This window comes from Artemia sp. Qi Xiang Cuo, chromosome 3 (assembly GCF_049724085.1).
Source record: "Artemia sp. Qi Xiang Cuo chromosome 3, ASM4972408v1, whole genome shotgun sequence".
Lineage (NCBI taxonomy): Eukaryota > Metazoa > Arthropoda > Branchiopoda > Anostraca > Artemiidae > Artemia > Artemia sp. Qi Xiang Cuo.
Genome location: NC_142796.1, coordinates 90544431 through 90560179, shown reverse-complemented (window position 1 = coordinate 90560179; position 15749 = coordinate 90544431). Strand labels below are relative to the sequence as shown.

At 38.3% G+C, this 15749-nt stretch overlaps 1 protein-coding gene across 1 annotated transcript in view; it reads left to right on the top strand.

Annotated features, from left to right (window-relative positions):
* Window positions 1-616: 616 nt before the first annotated feature.
* The window catches only part of LOC148954734 (phenoloxidase 2-like), a 148580-nt gene continuing 133447 nt past the window's right edge, over window positions 617-15749 (top strand). The window contains exons 1-3 of the mRNA XM_089086717.1: window positions 617-745; window positions 10417-10483; window positions 11529-11672. Of these exons, the coding sequence (XP_088942843.1) occupies window positions 617-745; window positions 10417-10483; window positions 11529-11672 (340 nt within the window). The remainder of the gene's footprint in view (window positions 746-10416; window positions 10484-11528; window positions 11673-15749) is intronic.

The following is a 15749-nucleotide window of genomic DNA, read 5'->3' as shown; positions in this document are numbered from 1 at the left end:
TTTAGGGCTTGGAGTATGGCATAATCCTGATGTGGACATTCATTTATAAGAGAATGATTGATCGTTTTTTTAAGAAATATTTCAAATTGAACAAAGACCCGGACAAAAGCTAGAAATAAGTAACAGGAAACCAAATTTTAAATTATTTTCTTATTTACTATAAAAACCTCCATGAGATCGTCGCTCCTTCGCCTAGTTCCTCAGACCGGACGTTAGCGCAATCTTTTGGGGAAAGGAGACTAAGATTGTATTTTGGGCTTATGGGAAAGAACATGGCAAGAATAACTTTGGAAAGTGCTGGGTTTCTTCGCATCATTAGTAACCTGAATGTCCAGGTTAAAAACATTTTTCATAAATGTGAGAGAAATATCGATCTTTTTTTCATGTTTTTTTCTCTTTTCATTTGAAATCTTGAATATCGTTATACGACCTGGGCAGACAGATAAAAATAATTTGTAGGAAACCAAATTTTATCTTCTTCCCCTATTTATAAGAAAAACCTCAGTAAGTTTCCTTCTATTTTCTTCTTATCATCTTGTGGTCAGGGGTTCCTATCATTTAAATTTCCTGTATTTTAAAAGTAGACAAAATGTTACAACAATTAGTTCAGTTTGAAATGGCTGGGAGGAATATTAACTCACAGGAAAAATTATTTCTTCTCTTAGAGACGCCGTCGGAGCCAGTATTCAAGCCCAAAAAGTACAAAAATGAAGAAGTATATATTGATGTACCCGACGAATATCTGGTAAGTTCTTTTGTTCTATTCAGCAACAATTATTCTACATGGAACAAGGAGGGGACAGTTTCGTCGTTGAGTGATAGAGTGAATAGAGTAAATATCTCCTTTTGCTATAGTAAAGTGAATATCACGTGAATCTACTTTTGTCTAGCAAAAATTCGCTTGCCATAAAATCGACGAGGAGGCAAAACTTATGTATTGGTATGTAAAATTTTACATAAAAGGCAAAAACCGCCCCCCTCAAAAAAAAAGAAAATAAGGAGTACGATTTCCACCGAACCATGCAAGGAAATTCCGAATATATAAAAACCATGAGCCTATTGTTTACAAGACACGAAATATCCTATTTTTCCAGAGTGGAATCAAGCAGGGCTATTCTTTCTTCCAGTGGGTGATCACCACGAATTGACTAGGGCAAGAATCCCTTCATATACGTAGTAATTTGGAACCCCCCCCCCCCCATCCCCCCCCCCACCCCCCCCCCCCCCCCCAAAAAAAAAAAATAAATAAGGAGTATGATTTCCACCGAACCATGCAAGGAAATTCCGAGCATATAAAAACCATGAACCCATTGTTTACAAGACACGAAATATCCTACTTTCCAGAGTGGAATCAAGCAGGGCTATTCGTTTTTCCAGTTGGTGATCACGATGAATTGACTAGGGGGGGAACCCCCTGGTATACGTAATAATTTCTGTTCCTTTTAAGTTTTAATGTTGCTCCTTACTTTAGGTTGAAAAAAGTTGCTTTTTTTATTTAATAAACTATATAACTGACAAATGCTTTAAATTTCGTTTAACTAATTCGATTCATTTGAGAATTCATAAAATCATATACAGTGATGTATAGATGTGCGTCATCTATTAGGGAGGATATTTAGGCGATTTTTAAAAGGGCGGTCTTTCTAAGGCCTAAAAAGTGTTTTCAGGTCCAAATTGTTGTCTTTAAGTGAGCCTTCAGGTAAATATAGAAGGAACTGTAGGAGAATTTTCCACATAATCTCCCTTCATTTTTAGAAAAATTTTCAGACTAAGCCGGTTCCTTTCTTATAGAGAAATGTTAATCGTAACACAAAAGATCACTTTCAAATGCTCAACTTTGCAGAAGGGCGAAAGGTTGAAAGCCTTGATTCGTTAAAAGATCTACTCCTAGAAACTGTGAAAATGAAGACCCTGTAAATCAGTATTATGTATTTGACCTCCCCGGTAAGAAATGTGGCAAGGGTGGCAATTTCCTTTTAAATAAACCGTCTCTGGGCATTTTCGGACCTTTGGTTTCATTCGTGCCCTCTAAAAAAAAAAAAAAAAAAAAAAAAAAAAAAAAAAAAAAAAAAACACCTGTCTGTGACCAACCTTCCATGAAAAATAGGAAATTTTGAATTTTTGTAGAATTTCTTTCATTACATTTTAGATAGTGAGGAGCTTGTATCATATTACTGAATAAAATGTGCAATACTGGTAGGGCGTCCTTGACATGGGTTGAGGGTCGTCAAGCGATTTAGTAGATCAATCAAACAGCAAGTAGTAAGGACTCACCCAAAAAGTATCTCAACTCTACAAAGATTAGTTTGATAAAAATTAATACTTACAAAACTAGTTTTCATGCTTTGATCTTAATAAAAAAAAACAAAAAAAACGACACTATCAGATTCAGCATATCAGAGAATCCTACTTTAGTGGTTTCAAGTTCCTATCCAGAATTAAATAAGACAACAAGCTTTTTCTATTGAAAGTAAGGAGCAACATTAAAGCTTAAAACGAAATTATTCCGTATACGAAGGGGGCTGTCCTCTCCTCAATACCTCTCTGTTCACGCTAAAGTTTCTTAAGAAATTTTAAAAAAGGCTCAGATTATAATTAAACTTCTCTTGTGTTCCAGGAACCGCTCTTAAAGAATCGGGACAAAAGGTGGAACTTAAGCGCAAATAGCAAGGTATAGAGGAGGGGGCAGGCCCCCCTAATATACGGAATATTTTGTTTTTATTTTAAATTTTAAAGTTGTTCTTACTTAAAATAGAAAAAAAGGTTTGTTCATTGAATTCCTGATCGTTTTTCAAATAATCCCTGGAAATCTGCTCCCCTCCGTGGAAAATTTTCCATACGAAAATTTCTTCATAGTAATTTACTCCCAAGTAAAATTCTTCCTATGGGAAATTCCCCCTCAGATTCTATCCTTGCTACGAATTCCCCCCAGAAAATTTCTTGCTCACGATTACGCCAAAAAATATTCCTTGGCATATTTTCAATTGAAGAAAGTCTTGTTTTTATTTAATTTCTGATTCTTTGAAGGTCATTGGGGAATTGCCCCTTTATTTACAATATTTCACAGAAATACCCATCCCCCCCCCCCAGTGATTTTTTTTTCCTGCTGAAAATATCCCCTTGGAAAATTTCTCCAGGTGATAAATTTCCATGGAGAATTTTTCCCTTGGGAAATCCCCCCATTTGACAATCCCCCAGAGAATTTTAGTTCCGCTGAAAATTTCCCCGGTCAATTTCCTCAGAGTATCTTCACATGTAAAATGAGGTCGTCAACGAGAAAGTAAGACAATTTAAACGAATTTTGTATACGAGTTCTGGCAAATTCCCCCTGTGTAAAATTTTCCTGGAAAGCTCACCCCCGGAAACTTCCATGCCAATGGGAAATTATCCCCGTAGAAAATCCATCCCCAAGAGATCTCCCCCTCCCCCTGAAAAATGTTGGCAAACTTCCCTATAACGAATACTATATGTAAACAAAGAGCAAATATCATAACTTGAGGCACTTCCCCCGGTGGTTCTAGAGGGGTCGCGTTATCTCCAAAGACTTAGTTGTTGTATTTTCCAACTATATTGAACAAAATGGCTATCTCAAAATTTTGAACAAACGACTTTTCGGAAAAAGGGCGTGGGAGTGGAGCTAGTTGCACTCCATTTTTGTCACTTAAAATGGTCACTAGAACTTTTAATTTTTGTTCAAAGGAGCTCTCTTGTAATGTTTTAGGACCATGGGTTCGATCCGATCACCCCTGGGGAAAAAAAATATTAAAAAAAACCGCATCCGTAATCTTTCTTTTGGTAAAAAATACAAAATTCCACATTTTTCACATTTTTGAATAAAGGAGCTTGGAACCTCTTCTGTAGATCCCATATACTCTAAATCTGATTGTTTAATTTTCATTAAGATTATTTGAATTTTACGGGGTGTTTCCATCATTGTTTTTGAAAATCCAGCAAATTTTCTCAGGCTCGTAGCCTTTGATGGGTAACACAAAACTTAATGAATATTATATATTTGCAATTCGCATGATAAGCCGATTCTTTTGATTTGCCTATTGATATCAAAATTCTGTTTTCTAGAGCTTCGGTTACTATTGAGCTGCATCGTTCCTTAATTGCAGGTCGTTGCCACGAACTATTTGGTAATTTAGAATTTTGTAAATTTGCAAGAAGAAAGATCACGGGTGCGTGATTATTTTATCTTTTTTTTTCTTCTCCAGGATTGATCGTATTGACCTATTGTTCTTACAAGATTGGGAGAGAGCAAATTCAAGCGGGAATTAAAAGTTATAATGCCTTTTTAAAGAGATTGAAAAAAAAATTTGTTTTTGAAATTATTTTTTTTTAATTATAAAATATTTTTAAATACATCCATTTCCATTAAAGTGAGCCATTATATAGCTCTCTATGATTTTCTAGTGCCCTGCTAGCTAAGGCAAAAAAAAAGATAGAAAAAAAACAAACCTGCTGTCGAGGCGGAATATTGCGGTTACAGCCACTTTTTTTTATTTTCAAGCCAATAAATTTTCCTTGTTTTTCAAGTAAAGGGACGGTAAGTTTCCTGTATAGGGGTATTAGACAATGCAATTCTAATAGTGTACTTCGGTTTTTGATATGATTCTAGTTTTAGGAATTATGGACTATTTTATTTTTTACTATGGGGCGTGATCTCTCTTACTAAACCAAAAAGAGTGGAGGGCAACTAGCCCCCCTTCCACGCCCCTTTTGCCCCATGAGATTTTTTGGATTTACTTTTGGCTTCTCGGTTCGGTATTCTTAAATTCTAACAATTAATTTTTTTTAGCATTGGTGTTAAGTTAGTCAGTTTTATTAATTTAGGTTTAATTGGACTTTTACATCCTTCTGTAGAAAAATTCAATTCTAAAAATAAAACATGACTTCAGGCTTAAGGTGAATTCTGACGGCGAAATTTTCTAAACTTTTGGTCGAACAGTTCGTGGGAACGAACTGTAAGTAAGGAGTGACTCAGGCTAATAGTATAAAAACTCAAAGAAAAAGAATTTAGATAATAATTAATACATCAAATTAATTGCCTTTTTAAGCTGAATCTAGGTTAATAAAATCTGTTATGTTTGAATTTAACCATCTAGAACTACGATTCTCAGTAAATTTGTCTAATTTTTGAAAGGGGGGGGGGGTCCCGGTTTTTACGCTAAAATTTTATAGTGATTGAAATGTACTTCGCATTGCAATTAATGGTCCTTTGTTTGAGCATTCGTTCTTACAGAATTTTTAACTTTATCAGAAACTTTAACATATAGAAAAGGGATGTGGAGGAGCTTTTCATATATGGTATAATTTCTGTTCATATTAATTTTTATGCTACTGTTGACTTTTATTTAAGAAAACTATTTTTTTATTTAATGTCTTTACAGAACCTGACACCAATCCGGCACTTGTTTTTTGTTTGACAATATGCATGAATATCTGAAATGCTACGTTTACGTTTTTAATTTAATAATTAAGAAGACTTAACAAACTTTAACTTAATAAAAAAAAACATTCAAAATGTAAACAAAAAACTAAAAATCTTTTTTCAAAACATAAGTTAAGCCAAGATTTAGAAAATTTAGATTGCCTTTTATTGAGTTCCAAAATGAACAAACTAAAGCCCTACTTCTTGAGGAAACCCCCAACCATAAGGCCGGCGCGGCGCGCCGCGCCGGCGGATGGGCCGAACGCCACCAACGAGAGTCCCAATCGACCACCACCAAAGTGTTGCTACACGGCTGGCGCCCCACAAGCGCACCACCGCCGGCAGAGGTGGCTGCGTTCGGCTGACTTTGAATTAATTTTGCGGCAATTCTTTATTGCGTCAACCGCAAAGTCGGAGCTTTTCTTTCTCGTGTGGTTTAGCATTTGGATTTTCCTGATTAGAAATCAAGCAGGGCTTGCACTATCCCCGAATTGTAATTTACCCCCCCCCCCCCGAAAAAAAACCCTTCTAATGAGACAAAATTTAGCTATAGACTGAGCTATGTACAAGGTTGGGGAATTAAAGATTGAAACGGAAGTTACCCCAAAAATGTGACTCATAAAAAAAATTGTAAATTATTTCCTATAGGGGGGGATAGGGGTCTATCATTTTTAAATGATAATACCTCATTTTGTTAAAGGAAATCAGGGATGCCAAAAAGATAATTATTTTTTTCATTTAAAGCAGAGACGGAAGAAAATGGTATCAAATTCCCTGGGAAACCATTGAAATATTTTGATAGACCCAGGGCCCTTCAATGGGACTTGTTCATTGTCTTGGGTATTTTGCCATTTCTCATAGGCTACTGGCCTAATTTGGCTTTTGTATCTGCTCCCTTTTAATTAGATTATTTGGATCTCATTGAATGCCACGGCGATTTTATGACTCAGTTTTCCAATAATTTGAGGTATATCTGGATAATTTCAACATTTTTGTTGTTGTCATTGTACCCATTTACTCATATTATCAATTTTTTTTTTTCAAGGAACACTAAGCTGTTGAACGTTATTTTCCGTGTTTGTTCGAACCATATAGTCACCTAGTTATTTATTAAGTAAATGATTTGTCTAATGTAAAGCTGAGACGGTATCCTATCAAGGTGGTATCCAGAGAGAGTGGTAAGGAGGTATTATATTTAAATGATAATATCTTGAATTTCATATTGAAAGCAGGGATGCCAAAAAGATAACTTTTTTTTTAATTTAAAGCAGAGACGGATCTCATAGAACATTATATGGCTGCTTAAAAAAAATAAAAAAGGGAATGTGAAGGGAGGTGAGAGACTTTAACAAGAATATGACTGTTTGGTTGCTACCAGTAGCTACTAGGTGGGGTGTCCTGTGAAAGTGTATTGTCCATGAGTAAAGAAATTAAACTTGTAAATTTAAGCTGTGATTTGAGAAAGACTGATGAAAACATTAATGTTAGCGGTCAACATTGATCGCACGAGCGGCGCACCGCCGACATCTTACCGATGGCGCGCCACCGACGTCTTACCGTTGTCGTGCCGGTGGCACGCCAACGCTGCTGTTTTTGGCCCCGCCGCCACCAGTCTTCCCTCATCGGCGCGGCGCCGGGGTCTAAATTAGAGCATACGCTATGATACTTTGAATCACTATCCACACTACGTCGACGGACGAAGAAAACACTGTAGGATTTTACCTTTGTGTCTCAAGACTTTTTAGATCTTCAGTATTCGAACCAAGAATTACAAACTACCATATCAATATTATGGAAGAAGGTCTTCACAGTCCAATTTTTGTTTGTCAATTACCTATAAGGAAATGAGCTGATTAGTTCTATCGACATCTCCCGAATGCTAATTGTCATGTGTTGTATTTTCTGATCTGGGAGCGAATATGATAGTTTTTTTTTTCTTTGTTTAAGTGTTTTCCTCCGTTTCTTCCTCCGGATGCCTAATTATCAGAAAGTTTGAAAAAGTTTTAAAGATACTGTCGTCGTACCAACGAACGGAAATTTTTGGTATTGTTTTTTTCAACCATTTCATCAGGTGCAACTTTTTTTTGAACATATTTTCTTCAGAGAATAGAGCTTTTGCAATAAGATTGGTGATTTTGCTTTGTATAATAGCATCTGCTAGTAATCCAGTAATGTTAAGGTTCAATTTATGTAGTGGCTTCTTGATATATTTCGAATTTGAGCACAATTGCGTATGATCCACACAGCACAAAGTTCTTCAGACCCCAGGGCCATAACTTGGACCTGCTACGTGGTTTCATTCCTTTCATCCCATTGAATGGGATTATCTCTTCATTAAATGATAAATTGGCTTCAAGCTTCAGATTGTGACAACACGGTTTAACAGCTTCAGTCAAAAGTTTTGGTTTCCACGGTGCCCTCCTTAATCTTGTCTTCCTTGCTGGTGAAATGTAGATTGTTCTACAGCCTCTGCCATCTGTCACGGGACATAGTCCGGGAAATAAGAGGAGCTATATACTATTTGTTCCGGTACAATCTCGGACACGGTAGTCTGTATGATCCTGTCAAAATAGAAATACACAACCTGCACCATATTCTTCGGCAATTTCTTACCATTGCTGGTGAGACGTTTCTGGAAGTAGCCTATTGATAGTATGTCAGATTTCTCAGCAGCAGCATTCAAAACAAAACTAGGAAGATTCTTTTCGACATCCTCATGAGGAGTCAGAAGAGAACGTTCTTTAAAAAACAACGTTGCTGTGTTTTTTTTGTTACAGACAGAAGAGAACGTTCAACGTTACATCATCTACTTGAAATCCACTGTGGGCCCATTTGTGCTCATTCTCCTTTCCTTTTCCTTCGCCCACCTTTTTTTACGTGGGGGGCTCACGCGAATTATTAGATATTCGAAAGTCACCAGCGATTATGTCGGTTTTTGAAAAGGTATAACTGGGCATTCCTAGGAACTGAGAATAGTTACTTTCAACGGGTAAAAATCAGCGAATGGTCAATGTCACTATTTGAATATCAAAGTCATGGTGGAATTCAGCTTCTGTCTCTTCAAGTATACTGGAATAACAGAATATACCCTTTACGCCTTCACAAGCAGTAGTCGCATTAGTCATAGACAGACCAGTAGCCGTGTTACTTGGGCCCCTTCTGAGTCACTGCAAATCAGGGAAACTACTAAAATCGGTATCATCTCTGAGGCTGAAGAAGACACCAATAGTTAAATTGGATTTAAGTTTCTGAGGGTTTTGTGGACGACTAGAACGTCGAGACTCTGGCAGATAACAGACTTCCGCCAGAAACTGGACCTCATTTCTTCCCAAGGGTTGTCAATTGACGACGTATAATTTCAAAAAGTTCCTACTGGCCTTCCATGGCAAATAAGAAAAAAATATCAGCAACTTCATTTAGACTCAACAATTCTAAATCAATTTTCATCACTTTCACTTGATTTTTTAAAAGAAAAAATTAGTATTATTTTCCTTTAGCGAATATTCCATTTAGTTGAGGTGCTCCACTTTCTACTCACACTAGAACAGTTTGTTTACGTGTTTGTACTTGTTAAATTGCTGGGATTACAAACAATGGGGCAGTTTTGCTTTCACTCCAGAATTTTCAAGCAGAACAAAACTAGGCGGCGTCAAATGACAACAAAATTCGGAAAACTTAAAACGCAATGTTTTCAATTCAGTAATTTAGTATATTTAATTAGCTCTAACTTAATAAATATTTTTCAAAACGTGACAATAAAACTGTGAAATATTTTTCAAACATAAGCTAAACCAAGATTAAGGGGAAAATTATTTTTGAAGCTAAGACAAGTTTCCGTATCTTAAATTCAAACAATTAACATATTTTTTCCGTACAGTCTTCTAAACCTTGAGAATAGGCCTAAGATAGGAACAGAGCAAGGATAAGACCTTCATGAAACATATTCAGGGCACAGTTTAGACTCCAAATTAACTGACCTAACTCAACTGTTTTCCTAGATACTGATAAATCCATCATCTAGAATTTGGAAGCGCCATCTGGATGCAAACAACTAAATTCCATTATCTCAAAATGTTCTGCAGGATTTTCTATATTCTTGTTTGTCTTCGTAGAGTGGAGCAATTGCTATAGTACCCATCAAGCATTGCCAGACTAAAAAGCAGTTTATTCTATGGAACATATAAAATAGATAAAAAGCGAGAGAATATGAAAGTGAGAGATAAAATTGAGATATAAAAGATATAAAAATTGAGATTTATTATACTAAATACTAGCGGTTTTAATCCCCGTTAAATGTTTTATTTAGTCTGAGAAAACGAAGAAAATCATTTTTATTCCTTTTATCCTACCTTGCTAAATGCGTTTGATCTTATGTTAGATAGAATTTGTCGGAGAGGCAAATTAGTTACCTTGTATAACATTTACATTTTAAATAAAAAGATAATAAAGACAGAAACTATAACATAAATTCAACTCGTAATTATATGATAAACCCCCTACCGATCAAGTTGTTCATTCATTGACGCATTGCAGAACTGTTTTTTGTTAGTTTCTTTCAGCTTAGCGTGAGCCAAGACAAAAATAAGTGACAGAGTAGATGGAAAATATATAATTTGAGCTGTATATTTGCACATTAGGGGTGGGGGTAAAGTATTGGACAGTATGAAGTTAAAAAACAGTTTTTACTACATAATATGCAGAATAATTTTACTAATAATTTAACACATTCGGCACGCAGACCCGCGATACTTTACCCCCGCTCCCCTAATGTACAAATATATAGCCCAAATTTGTTTCTAAAGTATTATACTTTTATCATACTTAGGTATATTCCATTAAGATCGAGCGTCCGAAAAAGATATTAGAAGAATATTGGGCATGGGGTATATCATACAAGTACCATTCAACACTCTATAATTGTATTTTTGTGAATACAAAAAGCGATAAGTAGTAAATGGATATTTTTTTTTTTTTTTTACTAGCAAGGTGGATTTAAGGATTTGAAGCCTATACTCACTGGTGGAATTGGTTTAAGAGATGGAAGACCAGGTAAATATAAGTTTTGGTCTTTGGTTCATTTTGTTTCAGTTCAAATTACTTTTCATTCTTTTGCTTCCTCTGATTAATCGCTGTTAATTTTGTGTTAAAATTTCATTACCAAGGAACAGAGAAATGTCTTCTAAATAATCCTGGGGTTCTGCGAAATTTACTATTATGTTGCAAAATTTGTGGTAAGAACAAACTCTATCCATTTAAAATATAAAAAAGTATTAATTATGTATTATTCTATCAAAAGTTTCAACAGATAAACTGCATGCATTTAACCCAAAAGAAGAATATACAGAAGTCGCAGAATTTCCCCCCATGGAAAATCTCCCAAGCGAAAAATCTCCCTTGAGAACCCCCCTTCCCCTTGAAAAATATTCCCCTTTGGAAAAAACCTTTCTGGCAAATTACCTTCTCCCTCCGCACTCTTCTATGCAAAACGGAGCAGCCAAAATCCATTATTTTCTATTTCTTGTTTACAAGATGGAAGGAGGCTAATAAATACTTACCAACAAGCAAGGCCGTATCCAGAGGGAGGGGGGGATTTGAAGAAGAAGATCTAAAATAAATTATTTTTAGCATTCTCTTTTTTTGTTTTACTGTCCCTTTGCCTGCTTAATTTTACATGTGGGTAGAATTTCACAAGGGGGGAATTTTCCGGGGACATTTTCTGGAAGGATTTTTCGGGGACAGTTTTTAAAAGGGGTTTTTCTAGGGAACACGATGGACCCTGTAATATTGACTGACAAATCCTTTTTGGTTAATTCCCAACGAGGCATCGAGGCCTTTCAGTAGCTTTTTGGCCTAAATTTGTTTGGGTACCTGTCACTTTAAAAATTGTATCTGTTGGCTTACATTTAAAAAGCACCACGTTTTAAGAGATTTGTAATTCCCTGAGGAGAAGAATTGGAAAACATCCAAAAATTATTTTGTGTAAATTTCTTAGGTCTTTCCTTGATATTTTTTTATTACCCTTTTTGTTTTGTTATTCTTCCTTTTCAGACACTAAGCCTTTGTGATGCAAATCTAACTTCACATTTATTACTAGGTAAAGCCCCATCACCTTTGTCAGTCAGGGGTGTTAAACTGCCCGATTTGTCCCCAGTGCTAACTGTTCCCCGAGGAAGACCCTGGTCTGTATTTTATGATGTCGACAAAAAAGCTGGCAATGCTTTAGTGAAGATGATGAATAGTAAGTAATTCTTCGACAGTTAAACAATAAGTAATCACTAAAATGCAAGATTTTGTACGTAGCTAAGATCAAACTCAAAAGATATCTTTATTCCCGAATGTAAAGTAACTAGTGCTAATGTTAGACAACAAGTAAAAAAACAAGAAAAAACGGTAGCATAGGCCTTTTTGGTGTCTAATCCCAAAATAATAAATGTTCTCCCCCCCCCCCAAAAAAAAGGAACCTTTTTTGTAAATTCTAGCATTGAAACAACATAATCTACCTAGTAGACTACTTGTAAAACTTTTTTTTGACATTGCAAACGAACTGTTAATGGGGAATGAGTCCAAAAGATAATGCCACACAAAATTAGCACAGGTCCCAATATGGGGAAGGGGATGGAACACAACCGTGATGACACCAATTATTTTCCTGTCTCATTTCTGCCCTATGTTAAACCTATGTACAAGCTCTTTATTATATTTATTTTAAAACAAAATTCTACAAGACTAGTTTTTCAATGAAAATTAAAGAGAGCTGCATTAAACCAAAAATGAGCAGAAATAAGGTCAACTAATTTTCGGAGCGTAAAAGTACCACAAATCACTTTCGTATACAGAATGATTTCTGTTCGTTTTAAGTTTTAATGTTGCTCTATAGCCTACTTTCAGTTAAAAAAACGTGTTTTTTATTTAATTTTTTTCTACAAGAGCAAACGACAGTTTTTCGATTTTCAAAGCAAGTTCAAATCATTACCTAATACAAATTCAAAGAAACATGGAAATTCTGGCATAGCCTAATTGTATATAGCAGGGTATACTGAAGGGGGACAGGGGGAACAAGGTTTCAAGTTGAGAATATGGAATCAATTGGAGGAGTAAAACTCTCCTAGACTTAGATTATGCTGATAATTTAAGCACCCTAACTGAAAATGTTAGCCAAATAAATGAATTTTTGAAGGTTTTGAGATTTCAGGATGCAAGAACGTGTTTGAAACTTAATATGAAAAATACTAAGTCATTAAGATTAGGAGTAAGTGAAGGTGAATCGGTGATAATGGGTAACGAGAATATCGATCATGTGGACAGCTTCACTTACCTAGGTAGTATTATCAGTAAAGGGGATGGGTGCAGCGAAGAAAAGCCAATGCCCATGGCTTTTGATCACAGTTGTAAAAATTTTGGAAGAAAAGGAAGATAATTCTACAAGTCAGAAGTAGAATGTTGGAAACTACAGTGATGACTGTGGTCAAGTATGGCTCTGAAGCCTGGGCACTCTGAAAGACGGAGGAGCATTTGCTAGATGTTTTCCAAAGAAGTTGGCTACCCATTGTTTTGGCTACATGACTGACTGGCCGTGTATCATATAGTAACATGAACGGAAGTAGAGATGGGGGTGTTACTCCGGGGGGGACTCCTAATATGGGCATAGAGTCATTAGGGAGAATCGGTCAATGACCTCTTTCATCAGGTGTGTTTTTGGTACGCTCTTAGTGAATGTCAATGTTGTTGTTATTGTTTCCGAGGCAAAATGTCAAGGTCAATGTTGTTTTGAACAGTAATTAGGGTGAACACGTGGTTAATGGGGTCAATGTTGTTGTTATTTCCGAGCCAACTTTCTTTTCTGGTTAGTCTAGAGTTGGCAGTCATTAATCAAATTGTTTCCAGGGAGTGTCTGACAGATGACGTCAAGTTAATTAATGTCTTTGGAGTTCGACCAGAATTGTTTCCGAGACAAAGTTTTGATCACACATGACAGATGATGTCATGATTGATTGATTGACACGAAAGGGGAATTAATTTGTTGTTCTAAAGAGAATTGATTCACGAAAGGAAATTAATTTGTTGTTTCTAACAAGAGAATCGTTTCCGAGCAGACGTATTGATCTTAGCGCGCGAAAAGGTTTCCAAATAATTTGAAATGCATTGGCGCAGAGATGCCAAACAAAAGGAACATGCCGAAATTCCGTTTAGGGTTAATTTTGGCGAAACCGTTTTAGCTATTTTATGGAACTATTTCGGCGAAACAGCTAGAGACATTTTAAAAGGTGATTTTTGAAGAGATTTTGGAAGAGGTTTTGAGTGTGGTCGTTATAATACACAAGTTGTATTTTAACAGTGTTGTGAGGTCCTCTACCCCAACCCCAAAGGCTTCTCATACCCCACCCCAACCCCGAAGGAAGCCCCGGTCCTCAAAGGCCCCCAAGCTCTCAAAGGGCCACCGGAGCCCCCAAAGGCCCACCCAGACCCCCAAAGGCCATCCCCGGGTCCCCCAAAGGCCCATCGAGCTCCCGAAGGACCAACGGAATCCCAAAGGCCCTCCACCGGTCCCCAAATGTCCCCCAGGCTCTCAACTGCCCTCCCTGTACCCCGAAGGAAGCCCCCCGGTCCTCAAAGGCCCTCCAAGCTCTCAAAGGGCCACCGGAGCCCCCAAAGGCCCACCCAGAACCCCAACGCCCAACCCCCGCCCCCCCAAAGGCCCATCGAGCTCCCGAAGGACCAACGGGATCCCAAAGGCCCTCCACCGGTCCCCAAATGTCCCCCAAGCCCTCAACTGCCCTCCCTGTGCCCCAAAGGCCCTCACTGTGCCCCAAAGGCCCTCCCTGTGCCCCAAAGGCCCTCCCCCGGTCCACAAAGGCCCCCCAGGGTCTCAAAGGGCCTCCGGAGCCCCCAAAGGCCCACCCAGACCCCCAAAGGCAATCCCCGGGCCACCCCAAGGCCCTCCCCCGGCGTCCACCGGCCCGCCCTCGGTCCCCACCGGTCCCCCCAGCGCCCCACTGGCCCCCCGGCCCCCCAAAGGCCTTCCCCTGGCACCCAAAGGTCCACCGGACTCCCAAAAGACCAACCGGGTCCCAAAGGGCCCCCACAACCCCAAAAGGCCCAACCCGAGCCCCCAAGGCCCACACCCGTCCCCCAAGGTCCCCCCGACCCCCAAAAGCCCTCCCTGTGCCCCAAAGGCCATCCCCGGGCCCCCAAAGCCCCATCGAGCTCCCAAAGGACCAACGGGGTCCCAAAGGCCCTTCACCGGTCCCCAAATGTCCCCCAGGCCCCCAACTGCCCCCCGGACCTCCAAAGGCCCACAGGGCTCCCAAAAGACCACCGGGCTCCCAAGGGCCCTCCCCGGTCCACAAAGGTCCCCCGGGCTCCCAAAAGACCACTCAATCCTCAAGGGCCTCCGGATCCCCAAACGCCCTCCCTGGGCCCCAAAGGACCTCCCCCGGTCACCATACATGCACACAAAAACTTACACACACACAAAAACTTACACACACACACAAAAACTCACACACACACACGAAAACTTACACACACATTAAAACTTACACACACACTCAAAAACTAACACACACGAAAACAAACAGGAACATAAAAACTAAAATGCACACAAAAACTTACACACACACATACACAAACAAACAAAGCAAACACACAAAAAAACAAAAAAAATAAAACACACACACGCCAAAAAAAACAAACACACACAAAAAAAAAAAAACACACAAACACACAAAAACAAAAACATGAAAACAAAAAAACTCACACACACACGCACAAAAACTTGCACACACACACACACACACACAAACTTACACACACACACACACGAAAACTTACACACACACGCCAAAACTTACAAACACAAAACACACACACACACACACACACAAAGACTTACACATGCACACGAAAACTTACATGCACACAAAAACTTACATGCACACAAAGACACACACACACACACACACACACACAAAACTTACACACACAAACAAACAAAAACTCACACACACACACAAAAACTGACACACACACAAACACTCACACACACACACAAAAACTTACACATGGACACAAAAACTCACACACACACGCACAAAAACTACACACACACACACACACACTCACAAGACTTACACACACACACACACACACGAGACTTACACACACACGCCAAGACTTACACACACAAAAACTTACACATGCACACGAAGACACACACACACACACGAAACTTACACACACACGCAAAACTACACACACACACACACACACACACACACACACACACACACACACACACACACACACACACACACAC